Source organism: Podarcis erhardii (assembly GCF_964252035.2).
Source record: "Podarcis erhardii genome assembly, chromosome: 13".
Classification (NCBI taxonomy): domain Eukaryota; kingdom Metazoa; phylum Chordata; class Lepidosauria; order Squamata; family Lacertidae; genus Podarcis; species Podarcis erhardii.
Genome location: NC_138502.1, coordinates 34,452,457 through 34,480,244, shown reverse-complemented (window position 1 = coordinate 34,480,244; position 27,788 = coordinate 34,452,457). Strand labels below are relative to the sequence as shown.

Genomic DNA, 27,788 nt, shown 5'->3' with positions numbered 1-27,788 from the left:
CAGAACTAACCTTTGGTTGTTTCAGGCCTGCCATGTGGAAGGCGGCAGTGCTGGTCTGATCCCAAGCCAGCTGCTGGAAGAGAAACGCAAGGCCTTTGTGAAGCGAGACCTCGAAGTCACCCCCTCATCAGGTAAAAGGCACAACCCCTCCCAGAGCCTCAGTTCTCAGAGTTCACTGGGAAGAGAGACATAGGTTTGAGGGGGGAAATGGGACTCTCCTAACAACTCTCAGCACTTTAGACAGTCGTGACTTCTTCCCCCAAGGCAGCCTTTCTCAACCTGTGGGTCCCCAGATGTTGTTGAACTACAACTCCCATCACCCCTAGCTAGCAAGGACAGAGCTCAGGGATGATGGGAGTTGTAGTCCAACAATATCTGGGGACCCACAGGTTGAGAACCACTGCCCCAAGGAATTCTGGGAGCTGCCGTTTGTCAAGGACGCTGAGAATTCTTACGAGACCCTCTGTTCCCCTCCCTGAGCAACAATTCTCAGAGTGAATCTGTCTTCCTGGGGAACTCTGGGAGATAGCTCTGAGAGGAGAATACAGTGGTATATTGGTTCTCGAATGGCTTAATTGTCAAACAACTTGAAACCCGAATGCTGCAAACCCAGAAGAAAGTGTTCTGGTTTGCGAACTTTTATCAGAAGCCGAACATGCTCCAATTTGAGGGCCACGCTTCTTTTCTGAGTGCTACATTCAGGTCTGTCTGTTTTTGCCATTTATTTTAGGGTTGTTTTTTTAAAAAAAGTGTGGAACGGATTAATCCATTTTGCATTACTTTCTATGGGAAAGCGCGCCTTGGTTTTGGAACGCTTTGGTTTTGGAATGGACTTCCGGAACGGATTAAGTTTGAGAACCAAGGTGCCACTGTAAAGGGTCTTCTAAGAACTGTCGACAATCTGCAGCTCCCAGAATTCCCTGGGGGAAGCGATGGCCGTTTAAAGTGGCATTGTGGTGCTTTCAAGGTGTGTCGTGTGAATGTGCCCCTACTCGCACCTTCTTCCACACGTGCAATAGCTTTCTCTCTCCACAGCTTTGCTTAGTGCCTCCTTTTCCCCCTCTTGGCAGGTGCCTTGTGTGGAAGCCTCAGCGGCAAGAAGAAGAAGAGGATGATGTATCTGACCACTAAAAATGCAGGCAAGGGATCTCAGTGTGCCTTCACATTTCTCCATCGCGCTTCCTCTGCATTAATGGCTGATGGCGATTTCTTTCCCTCCCACTTCAGAGTTTGACCGGCACGAGCTGCTGATCTATGAGGAAGTGGCTCGCATGCCTCCGTTCCGCAGAAAAACCTTGGTGCTGATCGGGGCTCAGGGGGTTGGCCGGCGCAGTCTTAAGAACAAGCTCATCATGTCTGACCAGTCGCAGTACGGAACCACCATCCCGTGTGAGTCTTGCTGATTGCAGACGGGGTGTCAGGAATGAGCCAGCTCCAAGCGAAGGTTTGCAGCCAACTGCAGAAAGCAGCCAGGAACAGAGAGGCTTAGATGTTAGTCAATGCAGGGGAGAGCCAGCAGCTCCAGACTTCCGCTCTTCCTGACCTTGACAGGTTGGCTGATAAGGCCGTAGCTAAGAGCAGCCTAAGCCAAAGCTCTCAGGAAGCACAAATAGGCATGAATAGACTCAGCCTCTCAGACCAGGAAGAGGTTGGAGATGACCCACTAAGTCCAAGGAGTCGGCGAATGGGAGGGTTGCTAGACAGGAAGCAAAACAAGAGGCGTAAGAGCCCTAAGTTCAATATCTTCTGTCGTGGCCGGATGCACTCTTCAGAAGGGTCATCTTGAGTAATGATGCTGGAGCCGTCCGGAGCTATCTGTTTGTTTTTGCAATAAATCCTCCTTTTTCATTACCTACCCTTACTGTGTTATCAAGCTGGGAACCTGGACTCCTGACATGGGGGCATGGAGGGCATCTTAATATCCTGGCAGATCCTAGTCCTGTTGTTGCACTTTGCCCTGGGTCTGTGTGTGTATGCGAAGGAGAGTCCTGCATCTTGTGTTAGGAATGGATGAATCGGTCTACTTCTGGGTCCGTTTCACATTCACACACCTTGATTTATTTGTAAAATAATATTTGTGGTTGTGTGTGTGTGTGTGTACACACACACACACACACACACACACACATTGTTTTTTTGGTTTCTCAGATTAAAGTTTTACAGCCACATATCCAACATACAACATAAAAACAAGATCCAAAACAATCTCCTGGACTTCCCTCCTCCCCTTTGCAGTTCCTATTATTAATCATTTCTTCCTGCCATCTTTGACGATAATCCAAATCTTATAGCTCTCTATTGTGTCCAAACTGGAGATCCCATCTCCAGTTTCAGTTTCCAGGTGATCTTTCTTTGTTCATCTGTGCTTCTGCAGATACTTCGCGGAGACCCAAGGAGCACGAGAAGACCGGGCAGGTGTACTGCTTTGTGACCAGGAGTGAGATGGAGGGAGACATCAAAGCAGGCCGCTACCTGGAACACGGCGAGTATGAAGGGAACCTCTATGGGACCAAGATTGACTCCATCCATGAAGTCGTAGAGTCAGGCAAGATGTGCATTCTGGATGTGAACCCCCAGGTACTACTTCTTTTCTGGCTCCAAGGGTTGGGATCGAGGGAGGAGTGGGAGAGAGTCTTCCCTTGGCCGGCTGTGCCAGGAACCTTGGTTGGCTGTTGCAATGCTAGGTCTTGGATTGCATAATTTATTCAGGTCACATAATTTGTAAGTACAGAATTGCAACTCGACTCTCATCAGTGTTGCAGTACTGGAAGTCAGTCTCTCTCCCTTCCTTCCTTCCTTCCTTCCTTCCTTCCTTCCTTCCTTCCTTCCTTTCCTCCTTTCCTCCTTTCTCTCTTTCTTTCCTCCTCCCTCCCTCCCTCCCTCCCTCTTTCTTTCTTTCTTTCTTTCTTTCTTTCTTTCTTTCTTTCTTTCTTTCTTTTCCTTCCTTCCTTCCTTCCTCCTCTCCTCCCTCCTATCTCTCTTTCTTTCTTCTCTCTTCTCTCTCTCTTCCTCTCTCTCGTTCTTTCCTCTCTCTTCTCTCTCTTTCTTTCCTCTTTCTTTCCTCTCTCTCTCTCCCCCTCTCTTCTCTCTTCTTTCTTTCTTTCTCTCTCTTTCTTTCTTCTTTCTTTGCCCCCCCTCTCTTTCGGATGCGTCAAAAGGCTGTGAAAGTTTTGAGGACAGCGGAGTTCGTCCCCTACGTGGTGTTCATTGAGGCACCAGATTTTGAAACCCTTCGAGCCATGAACAAGGCAGCGCTGGAGAACGGTGTGGCAACCAAGCAGCTTGCGGTGAGTCCCCTCAGCGCCCACATGGCAAGCAAGGAGGCAGAAGCAGTGGCGGGGAAGAGGGGTAGCAGCAGGAGCTGGGGCTAGCGGCCGCAAGGAAGGAGTCCTCTGGTGGCGGCCTTGCCAAGCACACCTCCTGCACAGAACTTGGCCTGGCCTGGCCTGGCCTGGGGGGAGCAAGTCCCCCCACAATAACCCCTAGCGTAACACAGAAGGGTTGTTAGAATCTAAGCTAAATACCATCATTTTGATATAAGGTGTGGTCCTCATAAATATATCAGCTATGTTAATGGAAATGCTGTTAATGGGAGACCTCCAGCCATCCATTTAGGGGGAGAGACTATGGCATGGAAATCTTGCTGATGTATTCAGTGGTCCAGTTATTTGGCAGTGTTCCTGCTCAATTTTCCTTTCTTCTTCTTCTTTGTCTTTAATAATAATAATAATTCAATTTACAGTCATACCTCAGGTTACAGATGCTCAGGTTGCGTTTGTTTTGGGTTACGGACCCGCCAAAACCCAGAAGTACCGGAACGGGTTACTTCTGGGTTTTGGCGGTCGTGCATGCGCCAAATCGTTAAATCGCTCTTTGCGCATGCACAGAAGCGTCGAATCGCAACCCACGCATGCGCAGACGTGTCGCTGCAGGTTGCGGACGCTGTGGGTTGTGAACGTGCATCCCGCACGGATCACGTTCGCAACCCGAGCGTCCACCGTATATACCACCCTTTATCAAAAGACCCCAGGGTGATGTAGCATATTATTATTAATAACCCCCTCTATTCTTTATATTCTAATAAAATTTATTCAAAAAACCCACACGGAGCATAAAAACAAAAACATAATAATGGACAGCATAATAATAAAATAATCATAATAACAGCCCTCCGCTGCACAACTTTAACAGGCCATAGGTTATGTAATGGCCAAAGGGATGGGTTAAGAGGAATGTTTTTGCCTGGCTCCTAAAGACATGTAATGATGGTACCAGGCGAGCCTCTCTGGGGAGAGCATTCCACAGATGGGGAGCCACCACAGAGAAAGCCCGTTCTCTTGTTGCCACCCTTCAAACCTCTCTGGGATGGGGGGCATAGAGAAAGGCCTCAGGTGACAAGCACAGGTCAGTTTGGATGAGGAGGGGCGGACCCTAAGGTATCAAGGTCCTGAGCCGTGGAAGGTTTGTTGGTTTGTTTTATTGTTTTATTACGAAACGATAACAAATTTTGCACAGTAAGAGAAGAAACATGACAGCTTGCACTTTTGATATCGACAAGCTAGAACATGTGCAAAAGAGGGCAACTAATATGGTCAAGGGTCTGGAAACCAAGCCTTATGAGGAGTGGTTATGGGAGCTGGTTATGTTTAGCCTGGATAAGAGGAGATTGAGAGGAGATAAGATAGCCACCTTCAAATATCTAAAAGACTCGTTGTCACATGGAAAATGGAGCAAGCTTCTTTTCTCATGCTCTGGAGCACGCACCCCCAACCTTCGGCCCTCCAGATGTTTTGGACTACAATTCCCATCATCCCAGACCACTGGTCCTGTTAAGCTAGGGATCGTGGGAGTTGTAGGTCAAAACATCTGGAGGGCCGCTGGTTGGGGATGCCTGCTCTGGAGGGTAGGACCTGAACCAACGCCTTCAAGTTAAAAGAAAGGAGACTTTTCGGGTTACAGTGGATGCTCGCATCTGCACACGCGCAGGTTGCAACCCGGCGCTTCTGCGCATGCGCAAAGCGCAATTTAGTGCTTCTGCACATGCATGGCTGTCGAAATCTGGACGTAACCTGTTCCGGTACTTCCGGGTTTCGGCGGTCCGTAACTCGAAAAAACGCAACCTGCTTTTATTTTGAGGTTTTGTATTTTGAGGTTTCATTTACAGTGGTACCTCGGGTTACATACGCTTCAGGTTACATACGCTGCATGTTACAGACTCCGCTAACCCAGAAATAGTGCTTCAGGTTAAGTACTTTGCTTCAGGATGAGAACAGAAACTGTGCTCCAGTGGCGCGGCGGCAGCAGGAGGCCCCATTAGCTAAAGTGGTGCTTCAGGTTACGAACAGTTTCAGGTTAAGAACGGACCTCCGGAACGAATTAAGTACTTAACCCAAGGTACCTCTGTTTTGAGTTTGTTCTTTGAACCGCCCTGAGACCTCCGGGTATAAATTCAATTAATAATAATACTACTAATAATAATAATTTGCATGTCCTGCCAGGATGCCGACCTGAAGCGGACGGTTGATGAGAGCTGCCGGATCCAGCGGGGCTACGGTCACTACTTTGACCTCTGCTTGGTCAACGACAACATGGAGCAGACATTCCAGCAGCTGCAGGAAGCCTTGGAGAAGTTGCACAGCGAACCACAATGGGTCCCCGTCAGCTGGGTCTATTAGAGGGACGCCCTGCCTCTCCTCCTCCTCCTCCTCCTCCTCTTCCCCACAGCCTCACAAGTGTCGGCTTTGTCCTCACTTGGCCAAGAATCCCAGATCTCTTAACCTGCAGCACCCAGCACATGCCCCCCCCCGACGTCTTTCTCCTTTCCCCAACCACCGGGCACCACCTGAATAGCCCAGGCAAATCAGGCGCAGCAAAAAAGTTGGCTTTATTAGATTCGAAAAGCAAAGGTGCTTCCTTGATGGTCCGGCCCCAGATCACCTCCAACCAGCCAAGAACTCTGCCACAGATGTGGGGGGCGGCTGCTCTCCCCCACCCTCTCCTACCATTGCTGGCAACGCAGGAAGAATTCATCTCATGGCGGACGTGAGGGGTTGGTCAGAGGGGTCGAGCCAGGCTACCAGTTACCCACAATGCCTTGCCCCGTCGGCTCCACCCAATTGTGTCCGGCTCCTCTGATTGGGTCAGGCGGAAGACGGGTGGGCGGGAACACAACGCCTCTCCAGTCACAGCTAACTCACTGCCAAAATCACAGCTTTGTCGATGGACCACAATCTCAATATTGCCAAAAGAACTGGTAGCCTGGGGTGTTGCCCCCTCCCGCCCCCCGAACATACCACGCTAAGTAGATTGGAGGAGGGGAGGGGCGAATGCCTTGCCAACCTTGGTCAGCACGAGATTTTGCGGGGTGTTGAAAAAGAACAGAGGAACGCCTGAAAGGTTTGTAAGCGAGGCAAGGAAGAATGTGATGCAAGATAGCCTGGTGGTGGGGACTTTGCACTTGGACTTGTTCCCGTGGGCCGTGGTAGCTGGCAGCTGAATGAGATCCTTCGGCCTCAGTTTAGCTGTCTGTAAAATGGGGCTATTTATTATGGTTTGTTTTTGTTTTACGCTGTTTGCAGAGGCGGGCTCCTTCGCCGCAAATATCCCCAAAGTGCTGTTGGGCGCATTGTGTCTGGTACAACCTGGGTCTCCCTCGGCCTCCCCATAGACCCAAAGACCTCTCTCCCTGCCCCAAGCTCTTTCAACTCTCCTAGGCAACACTGGGCAAGGTGGGCTTATGGTTCAACACTGCAAAAGGCAGCGTTGTATCAGGTAGGAAGTCATTCTTCTCCAGCCTCCGGGAAGCTGACCTGCTAGTAGGAAAGCAGTGTAGGGAGGCTGCGAGGGAAACCCAGGGCTGGCATCAGGGATCAGCATTGGTGGGCACCGGCCAAGGCCCACACCTTTGCAAGGGGGGTACCACAACCTCCCTGCTCCTCAGCTGACTGCTTGCCTCCAAGCATGTAAACATTAAGAGCATAGAGCTATAGCATGCTACTCCACCTGCCTTATGTTCTCCCTGTAGGTGGATGCATGGATCTAGCCTGGGGGAGAGTGGGCATCTTAGAGGGGAAGTGGGGGGGGGGCACCATGAGCACCCATTGTCCAAGGTGCCCCACCCCTTGCAAACAAACCCCTAAAAGCACCACCAGAGAAAGCAATAGCAATTACAGTCATCTTTGATCCTAATCCTTGCTGTTCCTGCTCACAGCCCTCTTTGTCCCTTTTTACAACATCAAAAAGCAAAACAGATTATCAGGCATTTAAAATCCATAGTGCATAAATACGGACTCCCCTTGCAGATCCCCCTTCATGGATTTTCCGTTACCTGCAGTTGCTTCCCTCGAGTTCCAGGGTTCTCCTTTTCTCCTGCCAAGGACCAACAATCACTACCTCACAACTCTATGGCAGCTGTTAACTGGCGGGACTACCCGCTGCAGGGCAAGGGCAGAACCTTGGACTTGGGGAGTTTTTTTATTGCCAGGTAAAGAAAAGAAGCTTCTCTGCAGTGCTTCTCCCACATGCCAATTTCTTTCTCCCCCGCTTAAAAAAAACAAACCGGATTTCCTCCCACCCATCACCCACCTCTGAGATGATGCTGAGTCCGTGGGGAGCTGGTCAGCAGGGCAACGTGGGGCAGAGCCCAACCAGTATATTTGCCACCGTATCTTTGCGAGGGAGGAGGATGGAGAGAAACCCAGAACAAAACAGCCCCATCTCAGGCAGACCCACACTTATGCACCGGGTCTAGCGGTTATCAGGCTACAGAGCCAGTGTGGTGTAGTGGTTAACAGCGATAGACTCGTAATCTGGTGAACCGGGTTCGCTTCCCTGCTCCTCCACATGCAGCTGCTGGGTGACCTTGGGCCAGTCACACTTCTCTGAAGTCTCTCAGCCCCACTCACCTCACAGAGTGTTTGTTGTGGGGGAGGAAGGGAAAGGAGAATGTTAGCCGCTTTGAGACTCCTTTGGGTAGTGATAAAGCGGGATATCAAATCCAAACTCTTCTTTCATGGGGTCAGGAGAGGGAGGAGGTTACAGAGCTGGGATATTTTCCTTTATAAGTCAGGAGAGAGGATAGCAGAGGAACTGCCCCAACTTTCTCCCCCCACTGTATTATGAACATTCCTCCTGATTCGTTCACAGAATGTTTGTGGAGAAAGGTAGACACTGTTAGTTATTTATGGAGCATTTTTTGTTTGTGGCAAGGTTAGGCCACGTTTCTTGTGCATTTCCCTGTCCTGGTTGCAAGAAGTCCAGTTTTGGGGAGAGGGAAGGGGCAGTAGGTTTGCTGTGCAAGAGCACGAATCAACTGTAAGGGTGTGCTACCTGAATTTGCCAGGGGCAGCCTGGTAGCTCCTCACGTCCCTGGCCAGGTTTCCTGTTTCTTGCAAAACCTAGTGTTAATTTGAAAAGAAAAAAATAGCAATAACTCCACCGGCTGGTGATCAAGTGTGTGCTTTTCCAGTAACTATAAAACCCACTTGCTCATGGACAAAACTGCAAGGAGAAGGCAGTGCATTGATACTGTTGGGGGAAATATTGGGGTTCAGTACCCAAGACCCTGGACAGGCAGTTAGATGCAGAGTCCAATTGTCCGTCAAACAGAATATTTATTAAATCACCGCAATGCGTTCTGGCTTACTCTCACCGTGCTGATGGGGCAAGCGGGACCCCAAGAGCTGAAACACACTGCTATTTCTACCAAACATATATTAAGATGTATTTCAGACGTGGCGAGAGTCAGGATTTTCCACTCCACAATAGCAAGGCTGCGAAACAGGATCTTCTGATCTTAGTTGTCCCCTCATTGTTTGCTCAACAACCTTCCTTGGGAGATAAGCAGGTCTGGAGATAAGGGCTACGTAAGGAGGACATCTGCGGTTATCAGTTTATGCAGACCTGACATTCCACCCAGCCCAGAGTTGCAGGCACCCCCTTGCTCACAAACACGTTTCTGATTCTTACATCTGTTGATAACTTCAGATTTTCAATTCCCACCCACCCACTGCCCGGCAATACTTTGTGAGTGGTTGCTGTTGATGTGGGGACTGTCAGGAGCTTGTCCTACTCTCGAGTAGGACCCTGGCAGAGACACATGCCCGACTGGCATGTTCCTTCCCTCCTGGTCGATCGGGAGCTTCAAAAGCTTTCTTCTGCCCAAACATCACAGCGACTGATGCCAACAGACATTGGCACAATTAGGGATCCGCAGTCTTCGCAGCTTGCGTAACAGACCTCAGCAACTCAGCATTTTGGCTAATCTACTTTATTTACATATAAACACATGTGGAGCACTGCAACATGGCTCCCTCTCTTTCCAGCATCAGACAGCAAAGAGAAAAAGAACAAAGGACAATAGTCCCACTTCACGGAACACAGTAATACAAACATCCTGTCTCCGTCACTTCCCACTTTGTGGAGTCAAAACATACACTGTCATGTGATAGACAAAAATCCCATGACTGCAATCATGGAGCAGGAATTCTAACAAGGACTGCTTCTTCTGCTCCACAAATATAAGGAGGGGACGATGCAGAAAGCTGCTGCAGACTGCACACCCAGTAACCCCCCCCCCCACCCAAGTAGGGGTCTGGATAAATTGAAATGGAGAAGTTGTGGAACAAGGAGGCAAAGCAACCCCCCCCCCACACCACCCAGAACAATAACAGGGACATTTCAGAAGAAACCTGCACAACTCTGGCTTTGGAGTATTGGTAGGCATCTGCTAATCTGCTTTGAAACTGCCATTATATACCACAGGAATGAGGAAGCTGTGGTTCTCTGGATGTTGTCGGAACCCAACTCCCATTGGTTCCAGCCACCATGACCCACGATGAGCACTGATGGGAGCTGAAATCCACCGATATTTGGGAAGGCCAAGCCTTCCGCCTTCCATCCTTGGATCCCGAACGCCTTGCGGGTCAAACGTTTTGGCTCCTGAACGCCGCAAACCCGGAAGTGAGTGTTTCAGTTGGCGAACATCCTTCGGAACTCGAACGTCCGACGCGGCTTCCAGTTGGCTGCAGGAGCTTCCTGCAGCCAATCGGAAGCTGCGCCTTGGTTTTGAAGGGGAACGGACTTCTGGAACGGACTCCGTTTGGCTTCCGAGGTACCACTGTACTTGCTTATCCAGAAAGAAGGTTGAACATGGTGGGACTTACTTCTCAGTAGACATATTCAGGATTGTGCTGCAGCGTGGATGCAAATCTGGCAAGATAAAATCAGTGCCGGATTACCAAACGGGTATACTAGACACCGGCCCCATGCCTTTTAGGGTCAATGGATCAAAATAATATTGATTTGATCTTGAAAGAAAATTACAATCAAACTTTCTCAGTTCCGTGTCATCCCTCTAAAATCAGAAACGTGTTAGGAGATAATTTGCGAGGGGGACCCTGAGATTTCAATGCCCTAGAGGCCTCCACAGGGTTTAATCCGGCATGGGCTAAAATCCTCATTTGAATTTGCCTTATGGCAATGCCTTCTCTCCAGACACAGTGGGAATGGTTTGATCTGCGGCCCTTACCTTCTTGCCACCCTCCCAAGAACCACGCCTTATTTATTAGCTTCTCAAATAACCACTCTTTGGGATCTTAACTCTCTCGTGATCAGTGGCTTCCAAATCTTTCTCATGTGCTTTTTATATCCCACAAAATGTATGCGTGCATGAGTTTTTAATTTTGTACAGATAGCTAAAATAGAGGAGAGATTTATGTACCTTTATTTGGGGCGGGGGAAAACATGTATATTTAAAGAGAGAGAAATCTATATAAATTGGTAGCAGTTACGGGTGCGCTAAGAGGAATTGAGTATTATTAACTGTAGCACCCTGGCTAGAAATGGCCAAAAGGACATGCCTGATGTTATAGCAAAACAGGCGTTAAAAATCAAAGGATGTTTTTTGGGGGGAGGCAGTAATTTAAAAGCAGTTATGCTGTTGTTTACATGAATTAAGTCACAGAGTGGGGGGGGGGGCTGTCTCTTTTCCTCTGAGGCCCAGCTGACACACACACGTAGCTACATAGTGGTCACTCAGAATCCAGACATGGGTTTTGTAGAGGGTGTCCGGCAGAAACTTGCCAATTATTACACTGCCTTGTGGCTGCAGTGGCATAGCAGAATTGCTGGATTTACAGTGGGGCCGTGGCACCCACTGAACTTAGTGGGACTTAATTCAAAGTAGATACATGCGCGGGGTCGAGCTGTTGGTGACATTAATTGTGCGCATTCCCACCAATGACTCCTAGGTTCATTCTGAATGGGGTTTTGCTTATATTTGCATTTCTGCTCGGAATCATTTAAATTTTTATTTTTTTTACTGCAAATGCTCCTGCGGTTTTGTCCTGTCACCCACTTCTCATGGTTTTGATCTTTGTACCTGCTCATCTCTCCATAGTAGTTCTGTGCCTCTGTTTCTTTCTTTCTTTCTTTTACGCATGTTTCTTAGCTGGGAGAAAGATAAAGTCAGGGACTTGCATCTAAATGGGGCCACAAATACCGGTATTTTAAAGCTTTGGGCTTAGTGGGGATGGGGCACCTTTGGGGTTCTGCTTCAGGCAGCGAAATATCTTGGACAAGCACCGACCGTGTTTTATTCCTTTTGGGCCACATTCACACCATACTTTTAAAGCACTGTGTTGCCACGTTAAACAGTCATGGCTTTCCCCAAAGAATCCTGGGAACTGTAGTTTATCAAGAGTGGTTAGAAGACTCCCTCAGCTACAGTTCCCAGAATTCCCTGGGAAGAGGGATGGACTGTTAAGCTACTCTGGGAAGGGAACTGGGGTTCTCCTATCAATTCTCAGTGTCCTTGACAAATGTCAGCTCCCAGAATTCTTCGGGGGAAGCCACAACTATTTAAAGTGGAATCCTAGTGCTTTTTATGACATGAATGTGTCCTTGGCCTCCTCCATCACTTTTTTATCTTTCCCCTGTTTCCAGTTGAGCTAACATCCCCCCTAACTCATTCTCTCCATCTGTCTCTGTTTTTAAAATAATAACTGCGGGTTTTGCCTGGGGCTCCACTCACAAGTCTTGCTTCCAGTATTATATCAATGACTACAAGGGCTAAAAATGTTATTAAAGTGGAACTTTAGGCATAAAGAACACCACACGCTTAAAATGCACGATGAAATCGCAAGAAGTGGAAAGTCTGGAGAACAACCCCACTTCACGGACCTGGCAGCATATAGTGGCTTTCTTTCCCCTTATTTATTTTTATAAAATGTTTATACTGTGCAACAGTCTCATACTGGAAATGTCACATTCTTAATTTCTATCTTTCTCCCTCTCTTTTGGAAAGGAGTGCAGTCTGCTGTCATGTATTTTTACCGTTACCTTTACTTTAAAGAAGATGAACAGTTCAGTATCTTGTCTATTGTGTGTGCGTGTGTGATAGAAAAGTCGTCTCTCTTGAGAGTGTCGTGTTATTTTCAGTAGCGCCACATTTTAGATGGTGATTTTGTCCTGGATGTTTTGAAAGCTCGGTAGGTTCTCTTCTAACTGATTTGGTGGGTCCTTTCCTGTTGTCATTGCTATAGGGTGGGGGAGAGAAGCATTGTACACGTTTTCCTGTTCTGAATTTTTATTATGGTTATTATAGTTATCTATTTATTTATTTATAAAGAACGATAAGAACGACACTTTCCGATTAAGAGCGTTCGGATTTTTCCCTTGCAGTTGCTGCAGGCAAACTCAAGAGGGTGCTGCGGCCAGAACAATACCTAGGTACAAACGGGAATACAGAGGCTTAGATTCCAGTACAGTGGAACCTCGGTTTTTGAACATAATCCATTCCAGAAGACGGCTCGACTTCCAAAACATTTGAAAACTGAAAGAGGAAGCCTCAATTCAACAGGGAAACTCAAAACAGAAGCCGCTTCTGACATTCGGGTTCGAAAACCGGAGCATTTACTTCCGAGTTTTCGGCGTTCAGGAGCTGAAATGTTTGAAAACGGAGCCGTTCAAGAACCGAGGTTTGACTGTACCTATTTTATTTTACTTTATTTTATTTCAAAGCATTTCTACAGCTCTCGCTTGCAAAAGCAAACAAGCCTCAAAGCGGTTAACGAAAAGATAAAAACAAGAAAACCAGGGGGGAAATACAAAACATTAAAATGCTAAAGCAGATGAAACTTCACGTCGCCTACGAGCTATGGCAGCTACCTTGCCACCCTAGTTCTGGTGTTGGTGTTCAAGTTATTGCTGTGCTGCGAACCCCTTGGTGGTTGTTTTTTTAGCAGGTCGCCAAGGAGAACTTTGAAGGAAAGCTTCACATCTGAGGTGGCCAGGGGGTTGTAACTCTTACTCTCCTGCCGCACTCCTGAGGAGATGAGTGCCGCAACCCCAGAGTCGTTCGCGACTGGACTTAACTGTCAGGGGTCCTTTACCTTTTTAAACGTCACAATATATCAATATGATTCCTGAAATAAGGATGGCTCTGTGTTGCATTGGCTGGCTTCACGGCTTTCCCCACATTTTTGCACAGTGCACACACATACACACCATGATTTGCGATATATCACCAGGTCAAAAATTATGACACTGATATGACGATATGGACTGGTTTTGGAATATACAGTGTTACCTTGGTTCCTGAACTTCATTCGTTCCAGGAGTCCATTCGACTCCCAAAAACGTTCGAAAACCAAGGCGCAGCTTCCGATTGGCTGCAGGAGCCTCCTGCACTCAAGCGGAAGCCATGTCAGTCAGACGTGAAGCATCATCACGACACGTTTCTCCCTGGAATGGCAGTGTTTCACCACCTCAGCAGTGTCAGGCGCCGGTCACAGTGCCCTCTTGGCAGCTGGCCTGATGTAGTTGGTGACAAGCTTGTTGCCGTTGCTACAGTGCAGTCCAAAGAGCAAAACATCGCTGGCTGTGAAGCCAGGAAGGAAAGGACTCCAAGCGAAATCAGGGTGTGGCGGAGCCAGACATTGGGCCCAGGAATTCCCTGCGGCTGAAAACACAGGAGATGATGACCTATTTATCGACACCTGACCTTTTTCCCTGAAAGAGACTCAAAGTGGCTTACAGTCAAATTAAGAAGTGCTGAAACCACACGCACAGAGAGAATCATTAAAAAAAATAATAATAGAATTGTTATGCATATGTATAATGTATATGCAAGGCTTTTTTTCAGCCAGAGCTGAGCTCCTGTCTCAGGTGGGTGCCGTTGCCATTCTAAGAGCTGCTGCACCTCTTTTCCTAGAAAAATGGCATCGGAAACACAAGGACCAATCTAACTGAGTTTGAGAAATAAGTACATGAATTTTAAAAAATAGGGAAGGATTTGTGTGTGTAACACTGAAGGAAATGGACCGACACAGCAGAAGTTTTAATGGAAGTTCATATTTATACAGAAGTTCAAATGTACCATATTATGTAATGTTGTGACATTAGTTGTGCAGACTCTATATTTCACAGAATTGCAGTGCCATTGCTTCTCAAAAGAGACACTGCAGCCCCCAAATAAGACACACATTTGCGTAAAATTTGCATTTGCTAATTCATGCAGAATTGCCGTATTTCAAAAAGTGAAAATCCAGACACACAGGTTGCTGAGCTTTGTTTGGCAAAGTTTGTGGCTGGTTTTCCCCCCATTTTATTTCAGGTGGAATAAAGGCGAAAGTGGTGCTGTTGGATACAGTGGTTGCTGCAGTGACAATGCACCCTGGTGGAGGGCAAGAGATTTGGTTTCTTTTGCATTTTAATGCAAACCAACCAAGCTGGCACTTCCCCGATACAATTCTTCGATGGAAATGCAGCATATTATTCAGAAACTGCACTTCCTTGAATGAGCGATACAGCTTTCCAACACAAGAGTACATATACAAAAAGGCATCTTACAGGGGAAAGTATTTGCGAAAATGCATGAATTAGTGAAAGCAGCATACAGAAATGCGTTATCTTAGGGGGAATTGCGCCCATCAGTAGGTGCACTGCTTTATGGTAGGCGAGAGCCATGTTTATATTATGTGCTCACATGCAACGAAATGTGGGAAGAGCAAATGTGGAAGAATGGTTTCTTACCATGAAACAAAGGACTGAAACACCCCAAAACTTAAAAGATCTTGATAGATCGGAGCAAAATTCAGCTTTGTGTTCCCGCTAGATATGGCCTGAGAGCCCCGCTTTCAGAACATGTAGACAAGAGCTCTAGTAAAATGAGAGGTTTTTTTAATGCTAGGAAGCATCCTTGGTCTCAACAACAGGGTGCCAAAGCAGCAGTCAGAGGAATAATAATAATATAATAACAACATCATCATCAACAACAACAACGAGATGGCAGTGGCTGGGCAAGAGGATAGGATAGGATTCAACTGGACTGTAAACCCCAGCCCCTGAAAGTATCCATTCCAAACTAAAAAAACACATGCTCTCATTTTAACACTTCGATCTATATGTCTGAGATATTTGGAATTAATCTGGGTCCGGCCCTGCTGTTAGGCAGAGTGAGGAGGATGCCTCATGTGAAGGATGCTCATGGGCAGCAGAGGGCAGCAGCGAGCAAGTTGTTGGAAGACCTGTTGCCAATGCGGATGTAAAATTCAGGAACCAATCTGGTTGGCTTCTGTATCAAATTCAGACTGCCGGGGTGGGGGCAGAGGCAGGGGGAGAGATGATAACCTCATTAAATAAACTGCCCTTTTAAAGAAGCCCATCTCTCTAGCGGTGTAACTGCCCAAGGATAAAGCATGGACACTGCCAAACATTTACCAACTTGGGGGGAGACTTGGACCTCAATGGAATCATTTAGCTGTGATTCCTGCATTGCAGAGGGTTGGACTAGATGGCCACTCGGGTCCCTTCCAAGTCTACAATGATTCCATGAGAACAGGTGTGAGGAAGCTTAGGCCCTCCAGATGTTGCAAGCATGGCCAATGGCCGGGGATGATAGGAGCTGTCATTCAGCAAGATCTGGGAGGCTTAAACCTTCCCCTACAATAGACAATAAGAACGTTACCTTTGCCTCTCTTTCTAAAAATCTGTTTCTACCTCTCCAACTGTTTGTCTGGCGTTGGTGGCTGTCCTGGTTGTTTTTTATGTTTACACTTTCCTCTCACTTTCCCTTTTCTTCGTGCTGTTTTATACTCCTAAGTAATAGGAGAAAGAAGTAGCTGCTTTTGAGAACCCAGGATGCTGTTGTAACTTATTTTCTTCTCTCTGGTGCACGTTGTGCCCCTGTAGCCACTACTGATACAGACCCCTTTTGTTACACATTTCTGTCGACTTTTATTAAATTTCAAAGAAAGAACACACAAAATTCGAAACTCTTGTCTTCTTGTGTCTTCTTCCAGCTTCTCGGCCTGAAACTCGTGGCATTTGGGGGAAATTTGGAACACCGGGGTTTTCTGTTCTTGTTAGCAAGACCGAGCGTGCATGATAGCAACTCGTCCGATTGCCCCACTCTTGAGAAATGCAGGTAATGGGCGATGTTAAAGCTTTACTCAAGAGTAGACCCATTGGGATTTAAGAACACTGCAAAGGGTCCCAGTGGTTTTGACTTGGGCCGTGCTTTCTAGGCTTGGGCCTGAGTGCTTTTGGCCTTGGCCTGCTGTTTTCCTCGGGAAAAGGTATTCTTTAGCAATAAATTGGAGCAAACATCTAGCTGGAGAAAAACTGGCTCAGGTTTGCTCCAGTTCAGTGGTAAATATTGGGTTTCCCTGGGGGAAAGGGGCAGGGCAAGGGCAAGTCTGGATGAGCCAGATGTCTAGGGTTGCCATATGTCCGGTTACCATCTTTTGGGGCAATATCCCCCCAAAAAACTCAACTTTTCTCCAAAAAGCTCAACTTTTTGTGTCCAGATTTTTACTTCTTTAAATATGGGGAACCCTACACAAGTCAGGCCCATGTACTGCTGGTGAATTAGGACCTCAGTAACTGCCCACAGAAAGGACGCGGGTGGCACTGTGGGTTAAACCACAGAGCCTAGGACTTGCTGATCAGAAGGTCGGCGGTTCAAATCCCCGCAACGGGGTGAGCTCCCGTTGCTCGGTCCCTGCTCCTGCCAACCTAGCAGTTTGAAAGTGTAAGTAGATAAGTAGGTACCACTCTGTCGGGAAGGCAAACGACGTTTCCGTGTGCTGCTCTGATTTGCCAGAAGCGGCTTAGTTATGCTGGCCACATGACCCAGAAGCTGTACGCCGGCTCCCTCTGCCAATAAAGCGAGATGAGCGCCGCAACCACAGAGTTGTCCACGACTGGATCTAATGGTCAGGGGTCCCTTTACCTTTACCTAACTGCACACAGACAGTGTTGGTGCCAAGCCTGCCTCTAATTTATGAGCTTTGAAACCTTGCATTGCGAAGATTTTGGTTTGTCTTCCAATGTAAGTCCGCAGAGCACTTCAGTCAGTCGTGAAGCACTGTCACGACACTTTTTTCCCTGGAATGACAGTGTTTCACCACCTCAGCAGTGTCAGGTGCCGGTCACGGTGCCCTCTTGGCATCTGGCCTGATGTAGTTAGTGACAAGCTTGTTGCGTCGCCACAGTGCAGTCCAAAGAGCAAAACATTGCTGGCTGTTAAGCCGGGAAGGAAAGGACTCCAAGCGAAATCAGGGTGTGGCGGAGCCAGACAGTGGGCCCAGGAATTCCATGCGGCTGAAAACACAGGAGATGGTTACCTCTTTATTGACACCCTACCTGTTTCCCTGACAGAGACTCAAAGTGGCTTACAGTCAAATTAAGAAGTGCTGAAACCACACACATAGAGAGAATCATTAAAAGAAATTCAATAGAATTTTTATTCATATGTGTAATGTATATGCAAGGCTTTTTTTCAGCTGGAGCTGAGCTCCTGTCTCAGGTATTTGCCGTTGCCATTCTAAGAGCTGTAGCACCTCTTTTACTAAAAAAATAGCATTGGAAACACAAGGACCATATTGCAATATGAATTTAAGAAATACAGAAGAAGTGATAAGAATGGTGGATCATCAGAGGTGCTGATGGAAGTCCAAAAAGATTGTATGTATGATAATCAATATGTTAAAATTAATAAAAAATTATTTTTTAAAAAAGGAAACACAAGGACCAATCTAACTGAGTTTGAGAAATAAGTACATGAATTTTAAAAATAGGGAAGGATTTGTGTGTGTAACACTGAAGGGAAGGTAGAAGGAAATGGACAGACACAGCAGAAGTTTTAATATCAGAACAGACATGGAAGTTCATATTTATACAGAAGTTCAAATGTACCATATTATGTAATGTTGTGATATTAGTTGTGCAGACTGTATATTTCACAGAATTGCAATGCCATTGCTTTTCAAAAGAGGAGCTGCAGCCCCCAAATAAGACACAGATTTGTGTAAAATTTGCATTTGCTAATTTATATAGGGTTGGCATTGTTACTTCTGAGCAGTGCTTTTTTTTCCTAAAAAGAATATTTAGGAGTACTCTCATTTTCAAAAAGTGAAAATCCGGACACAAAAGTTTTTTGGTAAAATCTCCAAGAAAATTGATTTTGTGAGCTATTTTTAAGGGAAAAAATCAACACATTGCCAAATCCCAGTAATGTCTGAGACATCCCGGGTGTATGGCAACCCTAGATTTATAGTAATTGAGGAACAAGAGCAGGAGAAGGCCATTTGCTTAGTCACTGTGGGAAACTGTGTGCTGGATTAAAGTCATTTCATTTCCTTTATTATATTTCTGTGCTGGTTTTCACTCAACATGAGTCAAAAAGCGGCTTACATACAATAAATAATAACATGGCAGAACATCACAATTATGACATAAATAAAATAAATCATAAGCCTTTGGGTCTCATCCAGCAGGGCTAGATGTTCAGCAAAGTAGATCTGGGGGAAAAAAGCAAAGTAGATCTGGAAGCCGAAGTGTGTGTGTGTGTGTGTGTGTGTGTGTGTGTGTGTGAGAGAGAGAGAGAGAGAGAGAGAGAGAGAGATTTGTACTGATTCCTTACCTACAAGTGACCGTAGCATTGCTTTGGAAACCACAAGCAACGTGATATGCCGGATAACATTTCAGATGAACACAACCATAACAAGAACCAGGGGAAGGAGTGAGGAGACGTTTCAAAGATTTGGTTCCAGCCAGTCCCTGGGAATCCACTAATATGCAAGAAATGAATGTGTGCAGATCTTCTGCTTGGAAATCCCACACGATAACCACTTTCTCAATCTCAGACCTGCCCCGTTTAAGGTTCCTGGTCACCTTGCATGCTGGGCATTGGTACTTCTGAGCAGCCCTTTTTTTTCTAAAAAGAATGTTTAGGGGGTACAGTGGTACCTCAGGTTACAAACGCTTAGGGTTACAAACTCCGCTAACCCGGAAGTACCGTATTTTTCGCCCTATAGGACGTACTTTTCCCCCTCCAAAAATGAAGGGGAAATGTGTGTGCGTCCTATGGGACGAATGCAGGCTTTCGCTGAAGCCTGGAGAGCGGGAGGGGTCAGCCCCCCAGGCATCGGGCTTTGTGCAGCTCTCCCATGGCTTGTGGAGAGCTTGCCTGCACCCAGAAGCTTGGGGCGCGCTGAGCTCAGCATCTCCCAGGCTTCGGGCTTCGCGCAGCTCTCCCACGGCTTGCAAATAGCAGCCTGTTATGGGGGCTGGGCCCCAGCCCCGCACCTGGGGGAAAAATATTTTTTTTTCTTTATTCCCCCCCCCCAAAAAAAAAACCCTAGGTGCGCCCTATGGGCCGGTGTGCCCTATGGGGCGAAAAATACGGTAGTTGCTCTGGGTTGCAAACTTTGCCCCAGGATGAGAACGGAAATCGTGCACCGGTGGCATCGGGAGGTCCCATTAGCGAAAGCACGCCTCCGGTTAAGAACAGGTTTGGGTTAAGAACAGGCCTCCGGAACGAATTAAATTCGTAACCCGAGGTACCACTGTATTCTCATTTTGACTCAAGAAAATCACCATTTTATAGTTCAAATCGGGGGAAATAAATACAGTAAATGGACAAAAGTACAAAGGTTTACAAAATGTTTAGGGGTATGCGTTACCCCCTGCGTCCCCCCAGAAAAAAAGCACTGCTTCTGAGCAACATACTCACTGGTGCTGCGAAAGGGAGGTTGCCATGAGGTGGATTTCGTAGAACCTTATAAACGAAGGGAAAGAGCCATATATTCTCTTGGAAGAGTTCTTGCAGAGGGTATGCCTGCAAGCCAGGGTAGTATAGTGATGGACTAGGATCCAGGAGACCCGGGTCCACACCCCCACTTGGCTAAGAAACCCACTTGGGGGGGGCCTTCGGCCAGTCCCTGTCTCTCCAGCCTCATCTCAGCCTTGTTTTGTTCTCCCAATAACCTTGTTATGTTGTTTAGTCTGAGGGGAGGTGGGTGAGCTGGAGGGGATGAGCAGGGAGAACCACGTTTGCCATCTTGAGGTCCGTGGAGGAAAGGTCAATAAACAAACAAACAGACAGACATACCAGAGAACATCCCCCATATAATTCGCCATGTGTTGATTTCTATACAGTTGTACCTTGGTTCTCGAATGCCTTGCGATGAACGTTTTGGCTCCCAAATGCTGCAAACCTGGAAGTGAGTGTTCCGGTTTGCAGACTTTTTTGGAAGCCGGCTTCCACAGCTTCTGATTGGCTGCAGGAAGCTCCTGCAGCCAATCGGAAGCCGATCCTTGGTTTTTAGAACATTTTCAGAAGTCAAATGGACTTCTGGAACGGATTCCATCCGAGAGCCAAAGTATGACTGCACTGGGCAATCACACAACCCTTTGACCTGGAAGTCCCAGGAACCAAATTTCAGAAGTGTGTAGTGCAGACAGTTCTCTGTCTGATCGCACACAGAGTTCAAGAATGTAAAGAAGATGAGATACCGACAAATGACAGATGGTTTATGAGAATGATGGAGAAATGGGCAGAAATGGCAAGGTTAGCAGCCAAAATTAGAGATAAAAAATGAAGGAACGTTTTTGGAGGAATAGAAGTATTTCATAGCATATCTAAAGAAACAGTGTTATGAAAACACGAACAGGATTTGAAATACGAGTAACAGCTTAGAAATAGTAAGATGAATAACTTAGGATGATAATTATAAAGATAATATGCATCACAAGGGAAACCACAGAATATAGAAGGGTGGATGAGAAGTCACAAGGAGAGTCCAATGTCTAGGGGGAAATGTGCAAAATTTGAAAATTCAATAAATATATTTTTTTAAACAACAACAACAACAGGGAGGTTTCCTCAGCTGACGAGAGAATTAAAAGGAGTGGGGGGAACTGTGGCTGAGGTTTGTAGCTTAGAATTAAGAGCCTTGTGGAGGCAATGAGTATGGAGACACTTTCTTCTGTATCTGATGAACCAAAGTAGGTGCTTCTTCAACACATAACTGCTGAGACCTCCAGGTATAGGGCTGTGTATAAGTTCAATAAATAACAACAACAACAATAATAATATACTTACTAGCCTGATTAGTTAATAGCTGATAAGCATGGAGTAAGTCCCACAAGATGTGAAGGTGGCCACAAGCTCAGGCAGATTTTTAACAGGGGCTAGGCAAAGTAATAATAAAGCACAGATCTGTCAACAACTATTCAGCATAATGTCTAATGGAACCTTCATGAGGCAGTATATCTGTGAATACCAAATGTTCGTGGAAGGGAAAGGCCATCATCTATATTCCCCGCTTTTGTGCTTCATAAGGACACCTTGCAGACTGGGAAGGGAATGCGAGCCTCGATCGATCCACCCATTATTATTATTATTATGTTCTTCTCACAGTTCTGGTTGTAATAGCAGCAGAAACACGGCGCTCTTCAGCTGTCATCTTTCGGTTATGTACGCAGGAGGCTCGGAGATATCCAGAGCTATGTTGTCATAAGCAGGCGGCTGTCCCTCAGGAGTTGGGTAGCAGGGTAGCTTCCGAGCAACCTGGAGAGAATGATAGGAACGGTGTCAATGTCAAAACACGAAGAATTCGGGGGGGGGGCTCTTAAAGACACACATCTACCCTACACAACCATTGGGAATGAAAAGGGAAGGAGATTTTCTACAGGGTGGAAAGAAGGTTGCGTGGCGAGTTCCCGACCCCCCCAGGTGGAAATAATGACACATGACACAATTATTAAGGTTAAAAAATGGTCACAACTTTATTGATTACTGGTGATGAGCGGTATTGGCTTAGGCATTGGACCTAACCAATGACATCTGACTCCAGCCCGTCTGCTTGAAGTCCGGGAAGGGTTAACCACCAGTCGGGGGAGTCCTGCTGATGCACATCAACTAGGAACTCCCCCAGGGTCACCAATAGGGGGTGTGCCTTAGGCCCTAACTTCCTAGGCTTCGGTCAGGGCAACGCCCCCCTGAATCCTTTAACAGACTACCCTTCAATATGTGGGGCAGGTGATGGCGCTTCCTCCCCTCTTCCAGCTACAGAACTATACCAATGCCTAACTGCCAATACCCAGGAAGTTGTGACGATTTGCTACGAGGTAGGCGAAAACCAAGTGGCTGGTGCCAATTTGCCAAGTGGAAAAATTCCTACCAGGTCCCTCAACGGCAACCAACCAAGGTCCATAGCAAGGTCAAAGAAAGCAAACCTTAGAGAGCAGGAGGGTGGGAAAGCCGGAGCTGCTGGTGGGCAGACAAACAGGGAGATTCCTAGCTGCGTCCTGCCATTAAGGGCCAGGCCACACTCCCAGACCAACCCGATTGGCCGGCTAGGGGGTGACACAGCCGGGAACTCCCCAGTTGTGCAGGGGCTGCCCTCCCACCCCCTGAGCATGTGGAGGGGTCGTGGGCTTCACGGCCCCTCCACATGCTCAGGGGGTGGGAGGGCAGCCCCTGCACAACTGGGGAGTTCCCGGCTGTGTCACCTCCTCCTTAAGGCAGATGTGGCTTTCTCAGAAGACAACGGCCATCTGCAAAAAGTGAGTTCCAGCCAGGAGGGACTCAGTGGACATAACACCATGCTTTGCCTGCAGAAAGCCTCAGGCTCCATCTCTGGTGCCTCCATGTAAATGAAGGTGGCAGATGGTGGGAAAGGACCCTGCCTGAGGCCACGGAGAGCTGCTGCCTGTCAGTGCAGGCTATACTAGATTGACAAATGTTGTGAAGCTCCCCACCACAAAGCGGTGGAACTCCCTCTTCAACACCACTGTGAAGCTCACCGGAAGCAGGCTAGCTGTCGTCATTGCAGGAATACCTGCCGTATCTCACGAGCAGAAGAAAGAGTCACATGAGATGGTTACCTCACTGTAGGGAGGAGGATCCATGCTCTCTTGCTGTGGAGGAGCTGTGGGCACAGGTGGGGCAAAGGCAGGCGGCAAGGTGGGCATGTGTATTGCCACTTCTTCTCGGTCGGTCTCCTCTGGGTCTTTGCAAATTGCACAGCAACACTTAAAAAGCACCGTCAGGCAGCCCACGCCCACGCCGATCCCAATGACAGTGACAAGACCTCTGCATGGAGACAAAGGAGAGGCATAGCATAAGTCTAGCTCCTGCATCTTCCAAACCCCATCAAAGAAACGTTTTATCTTTTTAAAAAAGTTAAAGGGACCCCTGACCAATAGGTCCAGTCACGGACGACTCTGGGGTTGCGGCACTCATCTCGCTTTACTGGCCGAGGGAGCTGGCGTACAGCTTCCGGGTCATGTGGCCAGCATGACTAAGCAGCCTCTGGCGAACCAGAGCAGCGCATAGAAACGCCGTTTGCCTTCCCGCCGGAGCGATACCTATTTATCTACTTGCACTTTGATGTCTTTCGAACTGCTAAGTTGGCAGGAGCAGGGACCGAGCAACGGGAGCTCACCCCGTCGCGGGGATTTGAACCACTGACCTTCTGATCGGCAAGTCCTAGGCTCTGTGGTTTAACCCACAGCACCACCCGCGTCCTTATCTTTTACCATGCTGCTAATACAGAATATCTGTATCAGGAATAAAATGCTTGCAAAAAAGAAAAACTGTATAGCAGTGGAAGATTAGACTACGGCAATGCACTCTCTGTGGGGCTTCCCTCACGCTTGATCTGAAAGCAGCTGAGAGGACAGAATGTGGCAGCACAACTGCTGAGAGGAATGAGATCCTTTCAGTGTACAATACTCATGACTTTTAATGTTTTTAAGGAAGGCTTAAGGAATTGTTATATAATGCAGACGGGCACATGACCAGGGCCAGATTTAGGTTTGATGAGGCCCTAAGCAACTGAAGGTAATGGGGCCCTTTATATGTCCAGCTGTCCTTTGTCAACAACAAATTGTCGCTGTTTTTTGTGTGTTGAATATATGCTCTATGGTAATTTATGGACCTAATAGGTATCTATAGCCATTTGCACATAACAAAATAGGTATTTTATCAAAGTAATTAATGAACTGAAATACAATTAAGAAGAAGTATATTAATAGTGAAATAATTATTAAGCTCTAACTTAAAATAATTTTTTATTCATAACAAACTTAATAATGCAAACACACTGGTGTTTGGTAATAACAAAAGTTCCTTTAGAAACGCAATGTACAGACTCATAATCTCGTCTCTAGAAACTTGCTATAACATGAAATAATAATAGGTGTAAATATATGATGCAAACTACTAATAATTATAAATTGCAGAATGTAGGCACCCTATATATAGAAATGAGCAAACCAGTGATATTTTAGGGAGCAGACTGGCAGACGGGACCCATTACTTACATCATAGGAGCCTACACAACACAAACACTGTTGCTGCATGTTATTTGTTTTTTAGCTTATATTTTGGAAATGTACATCCATATTTTTTTCCTTTAATTTTTTTGGGGGGCCCCAAGAGAGTGAGGTCCTAAGCTAGAACTTGTTTAGCTTATATGTAAATCCGGCACTGGGTGTGGCTTCGGGAGAGGGGGTGTGGCTGGGAAGGGGGCATAGCCTGGACCACATTTGGTTCCCGACCCCTGGCAGCACACAAACGCAATCCTCCAGTCCATCGATCTGATAATGGACTAGTCTCAACACTGGTGTGATCAGGGACAAACCAAAGTCTTCTCCTGCCAATTCACAAGCAGTGATTCCCCCACCTAATCCACTCTCCAGGGAGGGGATCCCACACTCGCTCCATACGTACATGGACCAGCCAGGCATTGCCCATTCAATGCAGGTGCAGTAGCTGCCTATACACCTTGAAGAAGGAGAGAGGCAAAGGTTTAGAAAACCACATTGTAGAACATTAGTAATGCATAATAATAAAACAGGAAAAGGCCGCTCTCGCTTTGCCCGCCACTCCTCTCTACCAGCTGCTCCTGGATTTTCCCTAACTTTCTGGGTAGAGGCTGCATCTCAGTGGCACAACATGTGTTTTGCATGCAAGTTTCTAGGCTCAAACTTTGCATGCAAGTTTCTAGCTCTCAGCAGCGAGAGCTGGGGAAGGAAACCCTGGAGAGGGTCTGGATTTCTTCTCAAGCCTAGTTTTTTTGCTCATGCCAATTGTTTTTGCTTGGGTTTTCCTCACCTCCACCCCTGTTGTCTTAAAGGTAAAGGGACCCCTGACCATTAGGTCCAGTTGTGACCGACTCTGGGGTTGCGGCGCTCATCTCACTTTACTGGCCGAGGGAGCCGGCGTACAGCTTCCGGGTCATGTGGCCAGCATGACTAAGCCACATCTGGGGAACCAGAGCAGCACATGGAAACGCCGTTTACCTTCCTGCCGGAGCAGTACCTATTTATCTACTTGCACTTTGACGTGCTTTTGAACTGCTAGGATGGCAGGAGCAGGGACTGAGCGACGGGAGGTCACCCGTCGTGGGGATTTGAACTGCCGACCTTCTGATCGGCAAGCCCTAGGTGCTGTGGTTTAACCCACAGCGCCACCCGCGTTGCACCAATTTCTACCCAATTTTTTTATCTACCCAATTTTCCCACGCCCAGGTTGGACGCTCATCCATTTAAGGTCTGATCCAGTCCTTCTAGCATATTCAGTACAGGAGAACAGGCCAGAGGAAAAAGCTGGAGCTGTAACTTACGAGTAATCCAAACAGTCTCCTTCTCCTTTGAACATCAAAACCTAGAAAGAGAACGAATCTGGAAGTGAACGACTGGAAAGGAATATGTCTTTATTTAAAGAGCATTTATTTATTTAGTTTATATCCCACCCTTCCTTCAGCAAGATATTTTTATCTTGATCTTCACAGGAAAAATGTTACCAGTGAAGGTTGTGGACCAATTATTTAAAAAACCAAGTTCCCTACCTTGAGCTAAAGGACACAACACGAAAGGAGGAGGGTTGGGGGCGGAGGAGGAAAAAGCAAATTTGGGCACAACCGTATTTTTCCGTGTATAAGGTGCCCCCACATATAAGACAACCCCTATTTTTTTAAACCCAAAATTAAGTTGTTTAGCTTTGGGTGGGGGAGGTCACTTCCGACAATCGCTCACCCGCCTGCCCGCCACTGCCGATCGCTTGCCACAGCCACTGCCGATTGCACACCTCACCGCAGCCGCCAATTGTCTGCCTGCTCACCTCCACCAACAGCCCACCCGCCCACTTTTCACAGCTGCCAATCGCCTGCCCAATTGCCACAGCCACATCCAATCAGCAGCAGGCCTTGCCACAGCCACCAATCAACCGCCCAATCACCGCTGCCAATCTTCTGATGCTGCTGCCACTAATCACATGTCCCCCCTCTGCATTCACTATCCTCGTATGAGACGACACCCAATTTTTGCCTAGCTTTTTTTTTTTTTTTAAAGCGAAAAGCATCGTCTTATACACAGAAAAATATGGTAGTTTCCAAAGTTGTGAAGTTCTTCTAATGAGCTGGTCTCGCAGCAAATCCACTTCTTCTTCCCTTGTCTTCCTCTAACGATGGAATATTAATGGAATATATGTTGTTTTTATATCCATCTGCTTGATAAACACACCTTTAGTTGGCAAGCAAGAAAGAAATGAGGCTGAGTGACAAAATATTTGCTTACAAATTTCCCACCTAGGGTCAATGTGCATGCTGAGAAGCCACTTCTGGTTTATTCCAAAGAGGAACTGGAAGTCTTGGTGTGATTGCCTGCCATACTGCAAGAAGCTTAGGGGACCATGGGACAAAGAGTTCAGGGATGCTTTGTGCACCAAACAATCTCAGTGAGAGTCTGACTAAATGTTCGTGAGACGCTGGTGTGATGTGGTACTTAGAGCATGGGTAAACAAACTAAGGCCCGGGGGCCGGATCCGGCCCAATCACCTTCTCAATCCAGCCCACAGACGGTCCAGGAATCAGCGTGTTTTCACCTGAGTAGAATGTGTCCTTTTATTTAAAATGCATCTCTGGGTTATTTGTGGGGCCTGCCTGGTGTTTTTACATGAGTGGAATGTGTGCTTCTATTTAAAATGCATCTCTGGGTTATTTGTGGGGCATAGGAATTTGTTCTTTTTTTCCTTCAAAATATAGTCCAACCCCCCAGGGCCCCCTGCTGAAAAAGTTTGCTGACCCCTGGCTTAGAGTGATGCCCTGGGCAGAACCAGGTTCACATACCCACTCAACCGCCGGGTGATTTAGTCACCCTCTCTTAGCCTAACCTACCTCACAGGGGAAGCAGGTATGCCAGAGATGGGGAGCCCATGGCCCGGCAGCAGTTATTACACAGCTCCCATCAGCCCTAGCAAATGGTATGGGAAGATGGGAGGTTAGTAAGTGATGGCAGTGGCAGAGCTAGCTGCTTGGGTACCCAGAGTGGTCACATGATGTGCACGCGGGGGCGGGGCGATCCGCCCAAGGGGAGGGGCGATCCTTCTGGCAGGGGTCCGTTTGTGGTGCGGCAGCATGATTCACCTAGTGGGGAGTCTGATCATGGCGCGGCGGCGTGATCTGCCATGGGGGGATTTTGTCACCCCCCAGATG

The 27,788-nt window shown here is 47.2% G+C and overlaps 2 protein-coding genes and 1 long non-coding RNA gene across 4 annotated transcripts in view; 2 read left to right on the top strand and 1 right to left on the bottom strand.

The window, feature by feature from the left end:
* The window catches only part of MPP2 (MAGUK p55 scaffold protein 2), a 70,789-nt gene extending 61,140 nt beyond the window's left edge, over positions 1 to 9,649 (top strand). Inside the window, exons 8-13 of the mRNA XM_081838352.1 lie at positions 26 to 131; positions 1,071 to 1,139; positions 1,228 to 1,389; positions 2,375 to 2,577; positions 3,159 to 3,287; positions 5,499 to 9,649. Of these exons, the coding sequence (XP_081694478.1) occupies positions 26 to 131; positions 1,071 to 1,139; positions 1,228 to 1,389; positions 2,375 to 2,577; positions 3,159 to 3,287; positions 5,499 to 5,675 (846 nt within the window). The 3' untranslated portion in view covers positions 5,676 to 9,649. The remainder of the gene's footprint in view (positions 1 to 25; positions 132 to 1,070; positions 1,140 to 1,227; positions 1,390 to 2,374; positions 2,578 to 3,158; positions 3,288 to 5,498) is intronic.
* Positions 1 to 27,788, bottom strand: part of TMEM92 (transmembrane protein 92) — a 365,445-nt gene that overhangs the window by 334,595 nt on the left and 3,062 nt on the right. Inside the window, exons 2-5 of one of the 2 annotated variants that reach the window (XR_014150712.1) lie at positions 25,920 to 25,960; positions 25,025 to 25,078; positions 23,176 to 23,383; positions 20,449 to 21,856 (exon numbers count right to left, since the gene is read on the bottom strand). Coding sequence is in view for 1 of the 2 variants with exons in the window: in XM_081838312.1 (XP_081694438.1) it covers positions 21,749 to 21,856; positions 23,176 to 23,383; positions 25,025 to 25,078; positions 25,920 to 25,960 (411 nt within the window). In the remaining variant the exon portion in view is untranslated. Of the gene's footprint in view, positions 1 to 19,695; positions 21,857 to 23,175; positions 23,384 to 25,024; positions 25,079 to 25,919; positions 25,961 to 27,788 lie in introns of those variants that run through there. The other variant, XM_081838312.1, reaches the window with a different exon arrangement.
* LOC309327809 lies at positions 14,274 to 19,299 on the top strand. Its single transcript, XR_014150656.1, has 3 exons — positions 14,274 to 14,301; positions 18,109 to 18,363; positions 19,209 to 19,299. It is a non-coding gene; the product is annotated as an uncharacterized lncRNA (long non-coding RNA).